Below are 23,977 nucleotides of genomic sequence, written 5' to 3'. Positions count from 1 at the left end.
CCATGAGCACTCCAAAAGATGGTTATCATGACCTTACCAGCCGATGTTTTGCATTTTGAATTTCTTATGGACAGGCGATTATTCAGGGGTGTTTCCACTGCATGCATTGACTCTGGCTCAAAATAATGTATCCAAGTTTCATTGCAGGTTAAAATTAAAATCCTGTTCAAAAATGCATACCTTTATTATTGAAACAATTTTTAAGTTCGGTGCAAATTTTAAATCTCTTGGCTTCGTGATGGAACAGCAAGCTGTCTGGGAACCCACCTTGCACAGATTTTAATGGTAGTTTGTTTTGAATGATGGAATGAGTTATGCCAACACTTACTCAACATTTTTCAGCAGTTTGTTCAACTGTAAGTCAATGGTTTTCTTGGATAAGTGAATCAATCAGTACAAGTATCTAATGCTGAGGTCAACACTGTTATCGGTCGCCCAGAATGGTGCTTGTCGGTCAGGCTTTTGTGGCCACTTTTAACTTTTCCACCCACACATAAAATCTTGCATGATTCATGCAACTACTGCCATATTATTTGTTCATCCGAGATAATATTTATGATGGTTGTACACTTTCCGAAAGTAAAAATTGGATTACAAAATGCTGTTTTTTAAAAGTACTTTCTTTGAGCAGACACACCATTGTAACTAAGACTAGATCGTGGATACTAGTGTTCGATTAACCACACATCTCAGGAATGGTCGACCTGAGACTGTACAAGACCTCACTTCATTTACATTCATACACATCATCCTCTGAAGTAATACCTTATGGTGGTTCCGTACGCTAAACAGAAGAGAGAAAAGACTTTAGAGGTTATGTTTATATACAGCCGAGTAACACTCTTCGCAAGGTTGCTAACTAACACTTATAAAGTTTCAATTGCCTGCATTAAGTGTTTCCTTCACTAAAAATGTTTGTCTGTTAAATTATTGAAAGACCTTCGTTATAACTATATATTTATGCAAATGTTATATTAAGCTCAAGTATATGTATAATTTATTTTTATTGTAGGTTACTAACAGCTGAGAATCAACAGAGAGAAGAATCAAGAGAGTTAGCTATTGTGCAAAAGAAAGTGGCGCTGCTGGACAGTGCAAATTCAGAACTTTTAGCTAAACTATTAAGACTCAAATACAAGGAAGCATTACCAAAAAGCACTACATGCGATAATATGCTTACTCATATAGGCACTGTTTAAGTATTCTTCTGCTCATGTTTCCAAAACTTCATTAAACCGATATGGTTCTTAAAGTATATTTTTTAACTGTTTATTTTGTTAAAGTTTAACAAGTATATTTAATATCAACCCTTTTTCTATTAAATATAAAATGTTTGGTGCCATAAATGTTATGTACAATTAAATGAAAGTTTCGATCAATTTTGTATAATACTATACATATTTAATTAAGCTATGTTATTGTAACTAAATACTGTTCAGTATTATTGAGATTATTGACTCTGTTATTATAATTTACTAATAAATGAATTTAATTCATATGATCAGCTTGTCTATGAGTAATCCTTTGAAAATTGAAAAATATTTCTTCCCAAACTGTTGTAAATGCTGCTAAGCAGTTCATAATTTTTAATGTACATGATTGTTGTTTTAGTAATTACCCTTCCAGATTGGCATTATATAATTTTTGTCTCAATTGTAAAAAATAGTTATGAATCAATATGAATAATTTCTTGTATAAAGTGGCGTAAATTTAGATAAAATTTCATATTTGTGTAAATATTTGCTGAATATGTTAATTTAAAGAAATGTTGAAAAAAAAAAATTCAAATAAATTTTCTTTGTTTATTTTGATTCTATATGAGAACTACAAAATGATGCCCAATTAGTTACCTTCATTCCTTTTTTTGAATTTTATTATGGCATTCAAAAAATGCTAACTGCTTCACCAGTATTAGAGCCTAGTATCCTGCAGTTGAAAGCTGGACGAGATGCTGCCGCTCCATCACAAAGGTTGGGTTAAAATCTCATTTCGATAAAAGTACTGAATTTATTGATGTAATGTCATAGTATTTATTATTTTAGAAGTGCTCTGTTAAATTTATTATATAAAATAATAAATTAACAGAGCACTTGTACGTTCATTTTATATTTATATAGAATCAGTAAGCATACTACCAATTTTTTAAATTCTGTATTAGTAATTATTAAGTCAATAGTTGCAAATGACTTACTACTATTTTTATAAGGGCTAATATTTCTTGTAAACAGTATAAAGTAATTTTTTTATAAGTGCCGATCTGATAAGCCAATTGCAGCATATAATTTATTGAGGAACCTTTGTTCATTCTCTCAAATAACTTCAAATTAATAAGGTCATTTCTACTGCCATGGAAAATGTTGCATCAAATTTTCAAAACTATTATTTTTAAGAGGAAATACTTTCTATTGCATAAGCTGTAATAGTGTGAAACATAAAAACAGTAGTGTAATAGCATCTTTATAAGATACATATTGGGGGAAAACGTAAAATTATAAATTAAATTATTAGAGAAGTTACTGCTGTAATGGAATTAAGAAATGCAAGTTACAATGCGAATGGGAAGAAATAGAAGGAAGGAGACAAAGAGGTACACCTAAGAAATCATGATAATTTAGAGGAGTACATAAGTAGAAGAGACTATGTTTAACGGTAATTTTTTTTTTAGTTTCCAGGACCACTGTTGGGTATTGCTTTAGAGGATGAGATAAAATGGCAACTCTAGCATGTGAAAATGCCATGCTTGACCAGTCATGGCATCCGGAGGTACTGAATCCAGTACCTCCAGTAGGTCGAAACCTACCATTTACCATTTGCGCCATGGAGGCCAGCAAGTATGTTTGATTTCATATAAATTTAGCTTGTTTTTAAGTTGTTAAATCCTTTCTTACAAAAATTTTATGCTGTTAATCATATTATTATAGTAAGACTATTATTTGAACATAGATGATTTGAGATTTTATGAATAGTTAAATGTTAAAAAAACCCAGTTTCAACATCATAATTTTTTAATTTACACCCAAATATAAGATATAGGATTTCTTTTTTACCTTAAATTTTAATTGTAATTATAATTAGGAATCAAGATTGAAACCAAAGCTATACATTATGTTTCCTCTTGAATTCATTGTTATTTATATTTTAATCCATGAAGTTCTTTAAAAGAAGTGTTGTCCTGTATATGTTTCTTTTAACTTTCGTAAAAATGATTAGTATAATGGCTCACAAAACAAAACCTCAGCACTTGTATGGTTATGTTTTATACATGAGCTGTGCAAGGTAGCAAATTGAAAATAAAAACTGCCCTGCCCAGCAATCCAGGAATTACAGTGCAGTTTAGTATAGTTTTTGTGTGAACCAAAACATTTAAATGTATGGTTTGCTTTTTTTTCTATTAAACACAAATCTGAGCTTAGTTTAATTTCCAGTATGAAACGGCCTGAAGGACTAAAATCCAGGTCAAGCTTGGCCTTTTGTATAGGCTACAAAATTAATAATATTATTATACATAAGCTTATATATTGTGGTGATTTGCCAGTCATTATAAACTTTTCAATGATTAACTTAATAATAGAAATAATAAAACAACAAATTTAGTAACTTATGAAGTTTATTGAATTTCAAACAATGCTGATTACTACTGCGTTTTCTTTTTGGCCCATAGATTTTGCACATGGAATTTTTATCACAATTCTTGGTCACCTAGGAGAACCCCTCCTGTAAATAAATAATTAGTACACATTGATTTTCAACCAATACTCTTTAGTGAAAACGTGTGATGGAACATTAATTTTCTGTTCATTTTTAAATCTAAATTCCAATTATTATAACAAACTGAACCAAATTTTTATAGTACAATATCTAAAAAAAAATTACCACACAGACAAATGAAAACATTTGGAGTTTTTAAAAAATGTTTGGCTATAACATTTGATGACAAAGTAAATTTTTTTACCTAATTAATGCAACAATCATTGAGTCATGCAATTACTCATTATTATAAATGCGTTAGTAGTTGCGATAATTCCACGAAGGAAAAGCACTGATACAATCTCTTTAGTAATGACAACTTACAACTTAGCCTAAGCCTTGCATAGCAGGTGATTGTTAGCATTATAGAGATTAAATTTGGCTTCAGAGGGTTCCCCCCCAACATTTTGAAAGTGATTTTCCCTGACTAAAATAATCATGATGTAGATGAATAAGAACATTTTTCCATACAACTTTCAAAATTATGATTTTTCAACTTTGAAAGTCAAAAGCTGGTGATACTTTCCAATATAATAAATACAAAATTAATCTCGGAGTAATGTAAAAATATATTTCAGAGTACAATTATTTTAATCTTATTCACAAAAATAATTGAAGATGGACAAATACACAAGTCTTAAAATATTTCTCAGTAAAAATATTTTTAAATACTGGTCTCTTACTAGATTCTAAAATTTTGAATACTCACACTCATAATATTTGTATATATTACCAGTATGAATACTTACTTATCCATTGTTAAGAGGTACATATTTGAAATTTGCAGCCCTGCTTAGAAATTCATTTGATTTGATTTCACTGGGAACTGTACCAGTGTTCTTTGGTGGTTGGGTTTCAATTAACTAAACATCTCAGGAATGATCAACTTTTTTCTTCTTCTCCCCCCTCCCCACAGGCCAGAGCCACAATTAAGTATAACTCAGCCTTATGGTGGGGGGGGGGGGAGGAATGATATCCTCATAAATAATACCTTATGGTGGTTCTGGAGGCTAAACAGATAAAGAAAGACCTTTATATAATTTGAATAAGATTTGGTTGAATTTTATTGGCTGCTAATTGAAGAACCCTGTTGAATTCAGCCAATTTATTGAAAAATCACTGAATAGGATTTGACCAGAACATTGTCCAGTTCAACAAGAAATGATTGGATTAAATGGATTATTTTAACCAGGGGGTGGAACTCGTTAATTTGAAGGATTTATGTTAGTAATATAAATAATTGTTCAAAAATTGAAGAGTTCGATCTTTTCCACCCCAAAGTTGAATATTCTCCTCTAATGTTTATGGAATTTAATGAAATATTTTACTGCAGATTACAGCATGAGTTTTTAAATGGGAATATGAATATACACAAGTATAGAAACATCAATCTTAATTTATTAATTCGTTTTATCTTGATAAATTCTTTTCAACTCCTACCACCATCTAATTAAAAATAAATCATCAAGTACAACACAAAATCTATCTATTATTAGCCTCTTCAATGAGGTAAATAAGTAGTGTTAAGTAATTTTTCAAAACCTTCACTGATTTTTAAGGCCTGGAGGAACCCTGCTTCAGGCTGCTGTACATACATATTTTGCTAGTATTTTAAGGTTATCCTGTAAATTACTTACTTGTGAGTTGATTATGGAGAAGGTTCCTTAAAAGAGCTATTCAAATGATGTAACCTTACTAAATTGCAGTTCTTGGTTACTTAAATAACAATTACATCTATTTATATTTTCATATTAATTCTAAATGTTTACCAATAATTATGTTGAAAGTTTTCATTTTATAAAACAGGCAGTTTATGTAACCATAATGGGAAAACAAAATTTAACAAAAAAATAAATAAAACGTTATACGCTACAAGAAAAGAAAGAGTTGAGAGGGGCCATATAAAAAGTTCATCGTGAAGACAGTAGTAGTAAGAATCATTTCAATATTTTGATAGTTAAATAACAGAAGATGGAAAAATAAATAGAGGTAGGTAAGAGAAAACAATTAGCTGGGTGATCTTATCAGTGTGAGAACAGAAATACTACCCATGAGAGGTAAAGAAATCATGTATAAAACTTACTTTGTGTGGTGTGAATACGTGAGTTATGAAGACAAAGAAAATAACATATAGGCTTGTGAAATAAATTTCAAGGAGGAATAGAATATTGAATGATGTCATTAGAAAAATGCTTAGGATTGTAATACTTCAGAAAACAATAAAGAGAATAGATTAAGGGAGTCTGGCCATTTAAACATAATGGAAAAAAAAGAAGAGTAGGTAACAGTATTTTTAACTTAGGAAGAGATAAAAGGACATAATTAAAAGAGACTATGATGTTAGTTTTCAATGAAGAGATATGGATGAACAGATGGTAGGAGCTGATTTCTGATGAAGAATAATGATTAATCATGAAAAATGTAGCAAAGTTGTAAATTGATTAGTCTCAACAGATGTCAGTTGAGTAAACTTTTATCACAGTTAAAACTAGCAACCTCATAAACTTGATTTTAAAAGTATAATACAAAAGTTTGTACTAGTTAGCGTACACAAGATGTAAAGTAAAACTTGGATGGATAGTAATTTTACTATTTTTAGTGTAAGCATATTATTTTCATGAAGTTGTAGAAGTGTTACTATATTAATAAGTTTATAAATGGCTTTTAAATGTATAACATTACCAAACATAATTTTAAATTAAGTTTGTCTCATTTATAAATAAAACTTTTTTTCAATGTAAAAATTGATTGTAAACTTATTGAATTTATAGTATTAAAGGTTTTATCTTTAAAATAACCTCTTCTATTTATGTTAAAAAGAATCTTTATTATCACTACATTTTTATTCATTACTAGGTAAACTATTTATTGGTTAATATGATGGGATGTAAAACAAAACAAACCACCCCACTCTTAGTTGACGACTTCATTGATTTTTTTATATTTAATATTATTTTCTTAATTGTAATTTTGAAATATTAACAAGTTATCAGTCATTAAGTAATACCTAATTCAAGTGCCTCCATTTCATAAGTTAACAAAGAAATGCATATTTAATGCTACTGAATTTATATTTTAAGCGGCTTAATATAAAAAAAAACAAAACATGAAGCATTTCTTTTTTTTTTACATATTATACAAAAGTGTAAATTCTTCATGTCATATATCTTTAAAATACTAGCAACATATGATTTTTAAATTAAATTTCATTCATAACTATAAATATTTGCTAAATAAAAACCATATTTAATAACAAAATTAACTACTATTAATATTGTATGTGTCTTCAGTAACTGATGCTGGTATTATTCTGTGAAACCATCAGCTTGTCAGCTGATAGTTTTACAGATGCAAAAATTTTGCTCATTTAGTATATTGTTGTTTAAACATATAAACAACAACTTTTTTTGAGTGTGTTAAGATTTTTTTTTTTGAGTATGTGTAGAATATAACATGGTCCTATCAGATGTGTTTTAAGATACTGCTGTCACATTATTATATGTGGTGGGTGTCAGAGATTTCCTCATAAAAGTAGGGAGCTTCTTTACACATTCTAAAATTTATATTTGGGTAAATGGCATTCTAATCACTAGGGAAGAAAACTGGTTTAGGTGATTGAACATTGTGAAAATGCCTTAGAAGAGATTTACAAATTTCCCATATAAACACATGTCCAAGTGGGAAAGCTTGATCAAAAAAAGCAATTTAAAGGGTTTACACTTAGCTCTTAAGACTTTTTCCTGCTTGACTTAAAAAGATTGTAAACAGGATTCCTCAGTAACATCAGAGCTATTCAATCAACTAAAGGATATCCTGATCATTTCAAATCACAGACTACCCAGGTGGAAAATGCTGTTTTTCCCCTACTTTCACTGTTATTACTTCCTTACTAAAACATTGGACTGTTTAAAAAACATAGTTTTCGTTTGCATCTGTACACTTATGCACACAACAGTAACAATCTTTCTTCAACTAAATAAGCACAAGTCAAAACATAAAACTGAACACATGTCCAGCTAACACTTAACTTCTGGTAGAGTGAGCAGCTTCACAACCATCTGATGATGACATATAGTGATCTGTTTGTTTGACCGATGAATTAGTTCATCACAGATGCTTACAACATAGTTTGTACAGGGAAATATGAGAATGAAAGCATATGAAATATGCCTGGTCGGGATTCAAACCTGAGACCTCTGGCTGAAAAGTTGATGCAACCACTTTGCCACTGAGATCGGCAGAGTTATATCATGGAAAGGGACTTTGTGAATTAAGTTTAGAATGTCTGCAACAATTAGCACTGAGAACATAATGATTGAAAGATAATGAACTAAAAAAAGAAAAGATCAGAAATGAATAGACATGCATTTCAAAACTGTAATACATAAAATGAAAATGTTAAAAAAGAATTTAAAAATGCAGCTTTGATAATACAGTTAAAATAGAACTTTGACTACAAAAGCCCCAAATTTAAATCTGTAAGTGATTTTCCTCAAAATCTTAAACATGGACTTGCTTAATGTAATGTATAAATAAAGATAAAAAGCCACACGATTTTTAGATATATTTGGTTCATGGATAAAAATAAAAAATAAATAAAAACCAAATAAGTTTATAAATAAAACTAATTGTAAAGAAAGTGTTTTTTTTCTTATAATTTAATCAACAATGTTACATATTTTTAACAACCATCCACATTTTTCATATTCCAATTTATCAGATGTATACTTGATCCCATTTGCTTAGAATTATCACAACTCTACCATAGTATATATACAATAAAAATACATCGTACTTAACAATGAATATTATCTTAAATTAAAAAATAAAATAAAAACAAACACACAAGGTAATTAAGGTTATCTATTTTGGTTAAGCATGAATCAATAATGAGTCAGCTAAACACTAAACTTAGAAAGAAAAGTAATTTATAAATAAACATCAAACAAGAGATGTGATTATATCTCTTCTTAAAGGAATGATGTAAAATTTTCCAAGACAGAATTAGAAATCTGTATGTGTATATATATATATATATATATATATATATATATACATACACAAATATACGCACACACTTCATAATATAATACACTTTAAAATATTTTTTTCTTTTACATTAACATTCAACTAGAATACTACAAAGCTCCTGTCAGTTACTAACTAAAATTTACTAACTTTTGACATAATAGTCATAAAAAATTTCTTATTATGCAATTTTCTAAGGGCTGTCAAATTTTTTTTCTAGATATTTGCGATACTGCTTTTCATGTAGTTAAACAATTATGTTTCCATTTAATGGAAATTGTATTTATTAATATGGATATTGTCCAGCTCACTTTAATAAACATAAAAGTTTTAGTACATCTAAATTGAAACAAAAAGGACTGTTAATAAACTTATTCATTGTATTTGAAAGCTGAACCACAGAGAAAAAATAAAAGGAATCAACTGGAGGCATCTGAAAATGTGGCTGACAAAGAGGTAATCAATGAGTTATACTACGTAAAGGAAGACTAAATATAAGCAACTGAAAGTGACTGAAGTTAGACAACACTTTAATAAGACAATGACTTCCTTTTTAATGAAGTGCAGGATCAAATTTTAGAAGTGGAATTTGAGTTACTACTTATTTAAGGGAAAGGCTAAAATGCTTTTAGTCTTTAAGTAGAACTAAACAATTTTACTTGTTATAACAATCAAATTTATAAGAAATGTGATAAGAGTCTAAAAACTATTGCCGGTTACATTTTTTGTAACTATATCAAAACGTGTAGTTACTTAACCATGTAGAATATAATTCATTGATTGACTTTAGAAGAATTTTCTTATTGTGAAAACTGATTTTATTAATTCAAAATGTTATATACATGAAAAAATTCCATTAAGAAAAAATGAAAGTTAGTTAATAATTAAAGATAAAAGAACAAAACTCAAAAATAAAACACATGCGTTTGCTAATTGTGTCTGGATAATGTTAGAATTCTAATGAAAATGGTTTATACAATTTTGTTTGGGGACTCAAAAGTTCTTAATAAAAGAAAATGACTCAATTTTAAGGGACTCGAGCTGGAGGTAGGGTAAAATAAAGCAGAAAATGCAATTTGACCATATAAATTAATCCTTCAGAGATTTTTCTATATTTCTTAAGTATGACAGCAAACTTTCAGTATTACAGTATAAGGAGGTCGATTGCAATGAGAAAAAAATTATTTTGTGAACAGTAACCTCTTACCTTGTACTGAATTTTACAAATTAAACTCGCATTTCAATTAATGAAGTAAAGATTAAAATGAATACAAAACAGAATTGTTGTTTGTGGAACATTTGGCCACACCAAAAATAATATTTATTAATAATAAAATAGTACTGTTTTCAGGGCTGTAGAACATCAATGTCTCACGACTTGTAAAATATGCTAGGTATGTTCACTACATCTTCATTATTTATTTTGTGTACCTTCCATTTTTTTTTCTTGTAAAATATGTTTAAAAGGAAATTAATAAAAAATAACTTTAGACCATAGGAAAACCAATAAAGTATAGTACTGACTATAAGTACTAAAAAAGTCATAATTGTTTTAGTGTTAGTAGTCCTACAACTTAATATAGAATAAAACATAATAGTGTGAAGTATTTATGTGCAGCTTCTGAGAGATAGTAGAAATGGTTATGTGATATAAGTAGTAGATCACAGATTCAGTCCATTAGGACTAGACAGAAGTTAGAGGTCTATCTATGAAATATCACCACTTTAAAAAACACATTCATTGTTACACCTAACAGCAGGGAACTTTAAAATTAAATCTCATAAAGACAAGTAGATGAATTTCCAAATGACAAAGTTAAAACAGACCCTACTTTGCTAGAGGAATTATTATTATTACATGTATAAAGACATAAGTGAGCTAGTTCTAACACTATAATTTTTTATATTAAAAGCATGAAAAAAATTAAAAAAAAAAAACCAATAAAAATTAAAGTTTTTATATAATTGCTTATGGAACATTAAAGCTAGTGATACCAGCTATGCAACAGTTTGCAGAAGAAATGAATAGGTACAGAACCATTACAGTTTTTTATACAAAAAAAAAACAGTTTTATCCTTCTTGCAATAATCAGTTGAATAATGGTACTTGTCATCCTCACCAATATCATGACTGTTTTAACATAGTCTATTCTCAACTTGGTGAAATTTAAAAGAAAATTATTACAATATTATAACACTGATCTACTCTGATCCCAGTCAGTTTCTTTGTAGGTGAATCCTTCTCTTTTCTTCCTAGTATGAGAGTAATGAGGATTGTATTAGAAATGACCTACTTCGATCTGTGGCATCATATGCTACTTGAACTTTCTATAAAGTAGTTTTTGGGGCCCAAGGGAGCAGAGTGACAACTCACTTTCTGTGAAATGGTCCAAAGAATTTTTTTCCTACTCAGGGATTGCACAAAAAACCAAAACCCAGCAGCTGAAGTATCTAATGTGTAAAACTAAGGTTCCTGTTCCTCATAAAACTAGATCTAAAATGTTTCATGGTAGTTTTATTTCACTTTATAGTATAGTTTTATGTAATCAAAAAGACACTGAAGTCTGTGGCAGGATGATACTGTCTCAGCCTTTCATCCAGAGGTCCTGAGTTTGACCCTGATCAGGTATGATATTTTTCATATGCTTCAAAATTTAGTTTTTTCATCGAGCAAAGAAAAAAAAAAATTATACAAAATCACATATATGTGATGTATATTTATTCAATAATATAAAATTATTTTTTAATGGCTAGTGGCTGTGGAGTTGTATTTCTGTTATTTTTTACATACTGAATCAAATTATAAATCAATTGTACTATTTGTAATAACTTAGAAAATGACATTTTATTAATTAAATTATTTTTCTAATGAAACTTAATCGTCCCACAAAGCCCTGATGCTGTGTTTGGGATATGTACATGCAATCTTTAGTATGTAAAAACAACTAATATCAGGACTTAAACCGAAACTTCTGTGTGAAAGACAAAATACTCATTTTACCAATGAGGTCAACTGAGTATTAAAATAGTTGGCAATTTATATTGATAAGATGAATTGTAGAGAATAGGGTTAAAAACAACTCATTATATTGGTCGCTATAAAACACTATATAAATAAATTCTACGATAAATTTGTAAATTAGTAAAATTACTTTAAAAAAAGTGATACAGTTAATGGAGCATGAACTAACGTAAAAAAATATATATTTAAAAAAAAATTAAGTCATTCAATTGTACAAGTGATATATGGAATAAAACAGGATGTCAACTAATAATTAAATAGTAAATTTAAAAAAATGGCCAGCAATTAAGTAATTAACTACAGTTTATCACTAATGATACTTTTATATATAAATAAAAATTAAGATTATAAAAAGGAAGAAATTAAGTTAACAAGTTAGACCATAAAATTCTATATGCTGTTAGCATAGAAGATATAAGTAATGTTATTATCAGAATATCATAAAATTGTGATAAAGAAATTTAAAATGAGGTGGGTAAGGCATTAGAGCAAACTAACTAGTTGTATTAAAGTCCTTCACAATAAAATTTATATTAGTTATATGAAATTATAAACATTTTCTTAGGATATTTTTATGCTCCTCACAATTCCAAAGAAAAAAATCAACACAGTCTTATGATTATTCAAACGTGAATAAATAACTGAAAAAATTAGGTTTTAATAAATTAACCATATAATGCTGCAATATGCAAATACTATGTATGGTTCACTTGAAATTTAATGCATTTTATGAATATATTTTTACAATTGCTCAAAAAAAATCTGACTACCGATTTTCATATTACAGGAACCTTCATGTACAGTAAAACGTTTTTCAACCCCTTTGTAAATATAAAGATGAGATTTTCTCATTAACCCCACATATTACAAGGCAAACATCATTGACATACTCGAAAAATGTTGAGTTTATCTAGTCGAACTGTTAAATTATTTTACATATTCAAAATTGTATACTGTACAACCTCACCTTGCATCATTCAAACAAAAACTATTAGATATTACTTTTTATACCAAAAACTGTTTAGTTTCTGAATAGCTTTCAAAAAGTACCATGACATGTACAATATTTATTTATGGATATGAAAAAGAAGCACGATTTCATCTTTCTATATGGAATATGAGGGCTACCCAGAAAGTAACATTCACTTCAATAGATATAGCGCATGAGATGTGCTAGAAAGAGTTGTATTCAAGTTACTTCTTCAATAACAACTGTTTAAAATGTGTGCTGTGACTGAAAATCTTGCCAGGTCCAACGTGTAAAGAATTTGTACAATTTTTTTTACACTTTCATTGTATTATAAGTTTATAGAAATTATTGAATGAGGGTGATGTGAACAAAAACAGATAAAGCAATGTTTACAATGAGAAGTGATCAATATAACTGATGACTCACCATTTTACAGCCTTCTGAGATCTTTTGCTCAAGTCCTCATGAAGTGATCACAGTAATGTTCTGTGCCAAGTGGGTTCCTAAACTTCTTCCACAACAGATTAACAGATACAACAGTAGAAGGGAACATACACTTTATTTGATAATTGTTATTGTGGAATGAGACTTGGGTTTCCATGTAAATGTAAAGGAAAAAATTATTCAGACTGGGGACATATTCACTCAACAATTAAATCTAAACAAATATAGGACACAAAATCCTTTTTTGCTAAGATAATCATGGGGACTGTCTTCCAGGGCAGAATAGTCTGTGTGGTGTGATTTCATGGAATATGACAACACAATCAATTTGTAAGTGTATTGTCATACATAAATAAATTTAAAAAGGGCCATTAAAAGTAAAATTCTGGTATATAAAGCTCAGGTATTGTTTTCTTGCACGAAAAAGTCCATCTACATACTGCAAAGTGGATTCTGATTTTGCTGTAACAATGGTAGTGTGAAGAGTAGTTTATTCAGTCCAGATTTGACACCTATAATTACCTTCATTTCCTGAACAAGAAGAAATGACTTGCATTCCAGCACTTGGATGATGATGATGATGATGATGATGATGATGTGGTGCAATCCAGTGTGGAAGGATGGTTCAAATCGCAGGCAGAAGAATTTTTCTATACTACAATTCAAAAGGTATGTAATGCTATCACAAGTGTCTCAATTTGGCTGTTTAGAGCATAAAAAAGAGAAAATAAAAGTTGTAAACAATAAAAATGTTATAACTGCATTGTTGCTTTTATTTTTAATAAATAAATGTCAGTTACTTTCTAGATAACCCTTGCAGGAACTATTACTAAGACATTACGCTGTGTCTGCAGTATTGTCATTCAAAATATAAAAAGTAACATTAACGAGAGCAATCAGTTTGAATTTTAAACAGACAGCAATGAAAAAGAGCACATTATTTTAAAAGTTTATCCTTCCAGTTATAACATTTTTTACAAAAGAAAAAGAAGCTTGCCAGGAGGAATGGAGATATACCTCTTATCCTCATCATGCATGTTGGCTGTTTTGAAATCAACTATCATACATTTTTTATTTATTTTGATAATAAAATAAACTACGAATATTAATGTAAAAAAAAAACTTCAAATGAAAACACCCAAAGAAAAGAATCAAACAAAAATGTTAATATAAAAACACCCTATTTCTGAGACACTGTTAACCTTATAAATTGAATGCGTAAAATAAAACCAGGGGATAAGGAACACATAATAATCATAGATATAATAATTCAAATAATTAGTTAGTTTAATGACCTCTGAAATAAATGTTTATAAAATGCCCTCACCTGAGGGCATCCCATAGAATTCTTGCCAACACAACAAAGGAGTTCATGTTAAATATATTGCGCAGATATTATGATTGAAATTAAATTATACTAAATAAATGTTTTTCAAAATAGTAATAAGTAATACCAACTGATAAAGAGTAAAAATACTTGTTTATTATGCACTGGTCTTAAGCACCATCTTGTGTCTATAATTATAATTTTATATAAATATATAACATATATATATATAAAATGTAAATCAATCATAATAGGTTTTCGTGATAGTAATAACATTAATTATTTCATTTTATTATAGTCATAAATGGACAAGATTATGCAAGATGTAGAAAAATATTATTGGCTGAACACTTATAAATAATATACATGTAATGTATGTAAACAACTAATCTAAATTTTAATTAATTTTAAACTACTTTGTGTTGTTAAATTTAAATTCTAATTGTGTATATTTTTTATATTTGCACAATTTATTTATTATTATTATTATTGTTATATAACATAATAAAATTTAAAAAAATTAAGAAATTACAGAAAAATAAAAACCAAATACTTTTTAAATATACTTTTTTTATGATAAATTAAGTGTACTTACAAATAAAGTTGTTCATAACAAAAAAAACTTATTTTGAAAACATTAACACCCTCGTGCTACTAATATATTTTTCTTTTCAAAACTTAAGAAAATTATTACGTATGTAAAATGTATTTCAATCTTCATTACATTTTAGAAATAATTGGCAATAAAATATTATCTTTAGAAGCATACTGTGGCACTGGATGTTATACATAATGTTTATTAAACTCACTATTAAATAGTGAAATTAATCTTTTGATAAAGTGGGTTGTTTGCTTACATTTTGTATAAATTAAGTGTGGCCATGATTATATTTGTTATTATGCAATTAATTTTATTAAACAGAAGGAAACTGTAAATTGATGAACTTATTAACGACATTTTAATACTTTTGATTATGTCTATTTATCATTCTGTTCATGTTATTTACAGACTTTTTATGTAAACTTTAAGCCTGTTTGAAAAAAATATTGTCAGTTCAAATAAAACATTATTTAAAACCTTCCAGCCACGTATCATAATACAATACATAAATAATAAATTGACAAAATTCAGGTTTCCTGTATTTTTATTTTGACCATGAGAATGTTAAATTACTAATAAATATAGAAAAAATAAAATAAAATTTAAAAAAAATATTTAATTTAGTTCAGAATAATTAAAATGATAAAATTATATTATTTTGATAACTGATACTACAGCATCAACGGCATATGGTTTTATTATTACACTAAAAAATTAATTTGATCTAAAACACATCAAATTTTAAATTAAATAAAATCTTTATATACAACAAACAACAGCACTGTGCTAGCAACTAATAAATGTGTAAGTTGCCATGATTAAATGTTCATTTGCTATGAATCAATTCTTTTTTTTTAATGATAAAAAAATATTTTTGCATCTGCAGAATTCACTAATATTTATAGGTACATATTTTAAAATATAAATATTATGGGCTCTTATTTAATAACATAATTATTCTTTTATCTTTATTACTTTTAAATAAGCAAAAATAACTTTTCATTAAAAAAAATAAAATAAAATTAAAAAAACAAAAAAAAAACAACGCAAATAATGTCTTAACACATATCACACAAACAAACAGGGCATTACTACAAAAATTTATAAATTTTGAATAATCTCACCCTTTTTGTACTGCAAAAGTATACTATAGTAAAAACCTTTTCAAATATAAATGACAGCTCTTTAAACACAATAATAATTTACTTCATTTATTATTCAAATAAATACATTATTAGTTCTAATAAAAACTAATTATATATAAATATATATTATAAATAAGATAATAATAAATTTAAAGAAAAAAATGATACAAGCTGGTGCCACTGACTCCGTAATTAAACGAGTTATTCTTCATTAAAACAACAATCCTTTAATATAGTTAGACAAAATCAGAATATTTTGTGCTTATCACACAAGGATAATAACAAAAACTTTTATCACATCATCAACTTTTTTTATCAACTTTAGACTTCAATTTTATTTGGAAAATGTATACACATATTAACAATAATAATAATTATAATAGTATAATAATAGTAATAATAATAATAATAATAATATAATAATAAGATTGGATAATCACTGGTAGCCTGAAACCCAGAGTTACACTTGATTTAGTCATAAGTTCATGATGGCAAGTGTAAAATAAGGCATTAATATATGTATATATACTGTATATATAAATATAACTGATATACAGCGTTAATGCAGTTTGTTAATAGCCGGTCACACTCGGGATAAAGCTCGGAACTGCACCCACACATGTACGCACACACATGCACACACCATCGCTCCATCAAGCTGACTATACACAGCTGACAACACTCAACGTAGGCTTTAAATCATAAATCAATTATCGGTAATAATTATTATTTTTCATCTCCTTTTAATCAAAAAATCACAAAATCATTCGATCGAATTAAGGATATAAACCGTTTTATTTATTTTACATAAAAGGTTAGTTGCTAAATTACAGAGCTAATCCTCCAGACCCGACGACAGCGAGGACTAGAATACAGGGTCATGGCCGGTGTTAGTGTGAAGGAGGGGGTTCAGAAGATTGAACAGGGCGGACAGGTTTTCGGCGAGTCGTGCCGGAATAGGGAGGAGTCGGTGGTACAACTTCACGGATAGTGCCGGTTCCAGTGGTAGGGTGTGAAGGAGTACGAGATAAGGGTTTTGTCGATGGGGGAGTCACTCCCCATTGTTGGGGACGACCTGTGGCACCTGTTGCACTTGCGCCTCGGGATCCTGCACTAGGGGCACCCACTGGTCTTCTTACTGACAATTCTGATGCTACACCTGGTCGCTGAGGCGCCCCAGCTCCTGCTACTTGCTGTGATCCACTACTTTTTACTCCAGTATCTTTATCTTTCTTAACAGGTTCCTCACATAGAGTTGTAAGCACCAATTCTTGTACAAATAAGCTACGGTCAGCACGCTCCTGTTCTGCCCACTGAAGTTCTGCATCTGTCATATTTGTTTCCATAAATCTATCAAAGAAAAAACAGTGAAAAATTAATAAAATATATAGTTAAAGAGAATATTTCTAAAACTTAAATACTTCAGTAAAAAAAAAAAATCACATTTGACTTTATGTAATATAGAGATAATAATCAAAATTCAAATTAATGGGAACTAACTCTTAATTAAAATGTTGAACTTCAAGTACATAATTTTTTCTTAAACAAAAAAAAAAAAGATGAAATCCCCTGTTGGTAGAATTTGTCAAATATGAGAAATTTGACGTGCCGCATAACTTTATATGTAAAATTATCAGATAAACATTTCTGTTTTCTATAAACTGATCAAATTATTGTTAAAAACCTATCTTGTGTATGCATTTTTGGAGGAGCTGGAAGGCTGACTACTTTCAATTGATACTAGTCATTAGGATCTCGAGTAGTGACCACGCAGGAAATAGGTTCTTATATAGGTTAACAGGCAGCTGCTTCTTGCCAAAATACATAAGAAGCTTACAGGTTTCAGTATCCTAACTGGTCTCAGTATTGGGATTTGATCGACAGCCGTAGAACCAAATGTATATACCGAGACGGGATCAAGGATAGGAAAAGAGGTTCCCAACCCACCAGGTTGGTCAACTGGTGAACGCATCATCGCAAATCAACTGATTTTGAAGTCGAGAGTTCCAACATTCAAATCCTAGTAAAGGCAGTTACTTTTATACGGATTTGAATACTAGATTGTGGATACTAGTGTTCTTTGGTGCTTGGGTTTCAATTAACCACACATCTCAGAAATGGTCAACTTGAAACTGTACAAGACTACACTTACACTCATACATATCATCCTCATTCATTCTCTGAAGTAATACCTGACGGTGACTCCCAGAGGCTAAACAGGAAAAAAGGATGATCTACCCATGACAGAACCACAAGAGATATAAACAATCTAGTCTAAGGAATAGCTTGAAGTCCTAAACAGGGATTACTCTGTGCCTTCCAAATCTTCTTGCAGATCAAGGCAATTTTAGCCAGGATGAGAACAGCACATTGCCGATCAACAATTTTGTGACTGCTTAAAATATAACTATGACAAAAATTACTTTCCCCAGATTTTAAACAACCATGTGAGAAAATGTTTAAGCTTCCTTAAGAAAAACCCTTGACCATCCCCAGATTAATGTAGTGTGTGTGCATGTGTGTGTGTTTGTGGGAGAGTATACAGTTCAACTATGAACAGTTTCTTGACTAGATGATCCAACTATAAGAAAAAGTGGAACAAGTTAATTTTTACAGAAATATAACAGATTATGTAATTATATCTACATAAAAGATAATAAAGATGCATACATAAAAACTAAACAGCTTAAAAAGTTCATTCAATTTTTTGTGTTGTTAAATTATTGTAGACAGATTTGTAGCTTACCATGGGAGAAAGAAGGCATCAGTCATTATGCTGACAAAACAAGACCAACCCCACTGTTGCAAAAGATAGATTTTGTTTTATTAAAATCAGAATTTCTGTTCTAGTTAAGGAAATTAATTTTTCTTACCACCTGATTTCAAGTGTTACTTGTTCAGCTGAGTATTGCCTGCATGTCCGTGAGAGTTAAGCCTCTGACACACTAACACAGATTAGGTTAGTAAAGAAGGCATTGAAATTCAGATTAATAATGAAGGAAACCAATTTACTTATTTCCTAATAAGTGCTGGCATGGAATGGATGCTGGTTATTCTTTAAGATGACTTGTTGTTTCTGGAAGTGAATGTCACAGCAGATTGCTTGTTAACAATTATGGTTATGGCACTAAGTGCAGTGTAAGTACCAATGAGTTGTGATAAAAACTTTTTTAATTCTGGGCTATGGCTTTTCAAATTAGTTTGTCTTTTTCTCAAGTGACGACAGCTATGTCTATAATGCGAATCAATATTTTCAGCCATATTAATGTGCAGTGAAAATTTGGCAGCTGAATAATAGACATGGAAATGTGATTTATTTTGTTTAAAAATTACAAAACAAAGGATTTGCATTAAAAAACATAATAAAGTGCAGTGAAGTGGTGAAGATGTTACAGAAGCCTTTTGAGAGGATGTTATGTTGTCACCAAGGGTTTAGTACAAATGGTTTCAAGAAAGCTCTGAAGAAGAGCAAATAGTTGGCCATCCTAATATATCAACATCAACAAAAATGTCAAAACAAAAGACATTGTGATCAATAGTTGTTGAGTTAAGTGCAGAAGATGTGGGAATTTCTTACGGTTTGTGTGAAAGAATTTTGACAGATATTAGAGAAGAAGCAAATAGCAGAAAAATTAACAAAACTCTTGAATTTTCAACAAAAGGAACATTGCAGAACAACTGTTAGCTCACTTTGCTGATAACTTCAGAATTACTCAAATGTGTCATAACAGATGATGAAACGCAAATACACAGTTAAATGAAGGTCTACTCATCTTAATAGGAGCTTCCTAAAAATCAAAGACCAAAAAATCACGCTATCACAATCATTTGTAACAGATGAAACAAAGAAAAATATTTCTAAGTAAATTTAAAGCCATCTCCAAAAATGTTTTCCACAAATGTTTTGAGGATTGAAGAGACATTGAAATAAGTGTGTTGTATCTTTGGGAGACCAATATACTTCATACCATTATACTTTGAAGAGGGCAATAACGATATAAAAGAATAACTAAATTTTTTTAATATTTTCATTATTTTTTGTCGCTTGTATCAAGAATAAAAAATTAAAGACTACTAATGGTGTTTCATAGTAAAGATTATAATTTCTGATGACAGTTTAGAAATTACAGAACCTTAAAAAGCAGTTGTTTTTATTCATATAAGGTGCTATTCTAAAATTTCGAGAATTTGAAGCATACACTTGAATAAACCCTGATAGGTAGAGTTGATGGCCTGAGAGGTAAGGTAAAGTTTTTCATGTTACATTTTTTGAGGTTCCTCATTATGATGCATGCATTTTTTTACTTCTGCCATAGTTGGATGAATGATGGTAGATGTAATAGATATAAATACAATTTTAATTCTAAATCAGTAAAATTACTGCAAAACATGAGTCATAAATATACTTAACTTATTGCCAGATGAAAACAGTAGAGTGATTTGTATAATTTATTAACTGTCCAATAATTTACTATAAGACTTAACAGAATAGTTTTAAATTTACTGTTAATGTGTATATGTTTCAGGTTTACATATAGTTGACTAGGAAGATGCTTGTTGCCATCACTAAACAATCTATTTGTTATTAATACAATAAAAGCAATAATTTCACAGAGTATAAAAAAGATTCTGGCTCAAAAAATCCTTTTAAATATTTAAAAAAAATTTTTAGTAATACTACTGAAGACCATGTGACCAGATTGACTGCAAGTTTAAATTACATTAAACCTATATTAATCAATTATTTAATAAACACAACAATTATTCTGTTTTATTACTAAGAAATAACTACTGTAATAAAAGAGAATTAAAATGATTATTTTAATAATATATTATACTTAATTATTTAAAAAAATATTTTATGGTGAAAGGGATGGAGATGGTACCATGATACGAAAACATTAAAATAATTTTGTTTACAATTTATTTTTTCATATTCTATTATTGTTTTTGATACTCATGACTCTCTTGGTTAGTTAAAATAACTAATAAATCTCTACTTTTTTTCAGCTAGCTGAATTTTTCTTTAACTACCATAAAATAATTGTAAGTAACCTAATATAAGAGAAATATCACTAAAAGATAATTTAACAACTAAAAAAAATAAATTCCAAAGTCAAGCCTATTAAAGAAAGCAAGAAAGCAAGTGGTATTTCATACTGCCTTTTAGTCTGACTAAATATATTTTTGTATATCATCAGCATCCAAGTCCCAACAATGTAGTGACAGCCAGCCCAAGAACTGACACCTTTGCTCTGTTCATAACAGAAACTACTCGCAATAATATAATTCCTTGGAGAAAGCTACTTTGTTCCTAGGTGGTTTACATGCCTCATTGTGACAATAGCTGGTATAATAACTAGTAATGAAAAAAAATTAAGTTGCTTCTCTACATTCAGAAATATGAATTAAATATATTTCTTCCAAAGGTGAGTACTCTTTATATCATAAAAAGACTCTAAAAACTGGAGGTTTTAAGGAACATTTGTTACCCAAGCAGCAAGGATTTTAGAGCTAAAAGATAACATACAGTGAAAAAGTTTAAAGCAAGTCAATATATATATAAATAAGAGCTTTCAGAAACAAAACAAGGAAATAAATAAGAGCTCAATCTTATAAAACCTATTTTACTATAAAGAAGTGAAACCTAGTAAAATGAGAAACAGAAATTTTTTTAAACCATCTTTGATCTTTGCTGGAAGGGTAGATAAGTACACTGCAATAGATATAAGGAAAAATGAAAAGTGAAAATGGAATAAGGAAAAATGTTTTTTGAAAGTTATTGAATAATACGACTGGTTTAAAAAAGTAGAAAGAATAGTGTCAAAATCTTACCAGTAAAGTTTGTAAATTACTGCCAAATGGAAGAAGGATTCCCCTCTGAGAAATTGATTTAAAATAGACTACAGTTAAATCTCCTTATTCACGTGGGGTTAGAGATCGTAAAAATGCCATGAATATAGAATGGAACTAGTACTCATTTAAGGAAGAATGGTCAGTTTTGTGAAAAATGATCATGTGTACTTACTTAGGGAAATGTTACTGATGAAATACAGATGTCAACATTAATTATATGCACTGGTTTAGTACAGTACATAGGTAACACTACACAAGAATATTTAACAAAATACAGTATATTTCCTAATTTACTCATAAGCACTTACTAAACTGTTTGATTTAAAAACTCACTGCAGAACATGCAGTATGTACTGTATTAGAAAACGGTATTATTACATGTTGAAATCGTACTCTGTAATCGCCTTAAAAAATCAAGAAAAAAGCACTACAGTACTATATACACTAAAACTAAAATTACTATAAAGGAAATTTAAAAAAATTAACCTACAGTATTTGGGATGCATCTAAACAAAATTGTATATTTCCCTTGTCTTGATCTTGTTTTTAAATGTGTGTATTCTTGCATGAGCACTTCAATTTTGCGCTTAAAGATTAAGCTTTTATTCAAAGAGGGACGAGCATCTATAAAAAACTGGATAAGGTCATGGGATAGTTTAATGCCTTTGGTAAGTGTTTTGACATTTAACAATTTTACAGGGATCATATCTTCTACCTTTTCACATTCATACTCTACCTGCACCCTTAAATCTTTTTATTTTTTAATGTCACTACATAATGCAAAATATTGCAGTGCGAATAATGGAATCGTGAATAAGGAGATTTCACTGTATTGTAAGTTTTCCATACAAAAGAAAGACAAAAACACTAACCTAGAAAGCATAAGCTGTGATGAATGATTTGGAGCTGGTGTAGTTGTTATTTCAGCAGTTGCATTAGAATGTAGTGGCACAGCAGTCGCTGAACCGCTAGTACTGGCACTTCCACCTCCTGTTGCAGTCTGTGTTTGACGCCTCGGCAGTCTTTCTAACTGTTGCCGGGCAGCCTGAAACATAATGGTCAAATTTTAACATAGAAAAAATACATGAAGCACAGAATATTTTGTTACATCATTTATGATGTAATAAATTACATTACTCAACCTGTAGTTGTAATTGTAAGTAAATGTTGCTGTCAGAACATTTTTTAAATTTCTTACAATAGTTAATATAAAATTTTTGCTTTATGGAAAATAAATACATATGTAAATGTAAAGTAAAGGCTTTTAACATTTTTTTTTATAGAAGGTAGAAAAGTTGGATGGACTGATTAGTTTGAAATGAAAAGGGGTTCTAGGATGAATTTTAGAATAAGAACTATCACTAAAAGATGAACGCTCTATTAAATAATAGATTATTTTTGAACTAGTTATCTGTTTTGCACAGTAGACCCCTATTATAAAAAGATAACTGGTTACGGGGAGACGGGGAGTGATAGCACACTAAGCCATTATTGCATAGTCACAATGTTAGTAATTTACTTGTAACCAAATTCTCTAGTTTCAACATTGTATGTTTTTCTTCTAAATAGATTTAAAAAAAATAGATTGTTACAATGAATGTGCCTTAAAAACACTTAAAATGAATGTGCTTGTGTGTGTGTGTGTGTATGTGCATATGTATGTGAGCTTTTTTTTAAAGCAGTAAGGGTAATTTTTATTACTGTTATTATTATAATACTGCTACGATGCCAAATTACAAATTCATTTTATATATATAAATGCTATTCTAATTTCATAGCTGATGTACTGATGAAATTTAATACTTACAAATTATAAAGTAAGAAAAAAATAACAATA

General features: G+C 29.1%; 2 protein-coding genes across 6 annotated transcripts in view; one reads left to right on the top strand and one right to left on the bottom strand.

Moving 5' to 3' along the window:
- Positions 1-1,504, top strand: part of LOC142324489 (uncharacterized) — a 65,040-nt gene extending 63,536 nt beyond the window's left edge. For all 3 annotated transcript variants that reach the window (XM_075365316.1, XM_075365315.1, XM_075365314.1), the window contains one exon: positions 1,013-1,504. In XM_075365316.1, coding sequence (XP_075221431.1) covers positions 1,013-1,199 — 187 coding nt within the window. In that variant the 3' untranslated portion in view covers positions 1,200-1,504. The remainder of the gene's footprint in view (positions 1-1,012) is intronic.
- Positions 1,505-14,672: 13,168 nt separating this feature from the next.
- Positions 14,673-23,977, bottom strand: part of LOC142325243 (E3 ubiquitin-protein ligase KCMF1-like) — a 61,648-nt gene continuing 52,343 nt past the window's right edge. For all 3 annotated transcript variants that reach the window (XM_075366736.1, XM_075366734.1, XM_075366735.1), the window contains exons 7-8: positions 23,013-23,185; positions 14,673-17,634 (exon numbers count right to left, since the gene is read on the bottom strand). In XM_075366736.1, coding sequence (XP_075222851.1) covers positions 17,175-17,634; positions 23,013-23,185 — 633 coding nt within the window. In that variant the 3' untranslated portion in view covers positions 14,673-17,174. The remainder of the gene's footprint in view (positions 17,635-23,012; positions 23,186-23,977) is intronic.

Source organism: Lycorma delicatula, chromosome 5 (genome assembly GCF_047948215.1).
Source record: "Lycorma delicatula isolate Av1 chromosome 5, ASM4794821v1, whole genome shotgun sequence".
Taxonomy (NCBI): Eukaryota; Metazoa; Arthropoda; class Insecta; order Hemiptera; family Fulgoridae; genus Lycorma; species Lycorma delicatula.
Note: the sequence above shows the minus strand (reverse complement) of the source record. Positions and strands in the feature narration are given on the sequence as shown.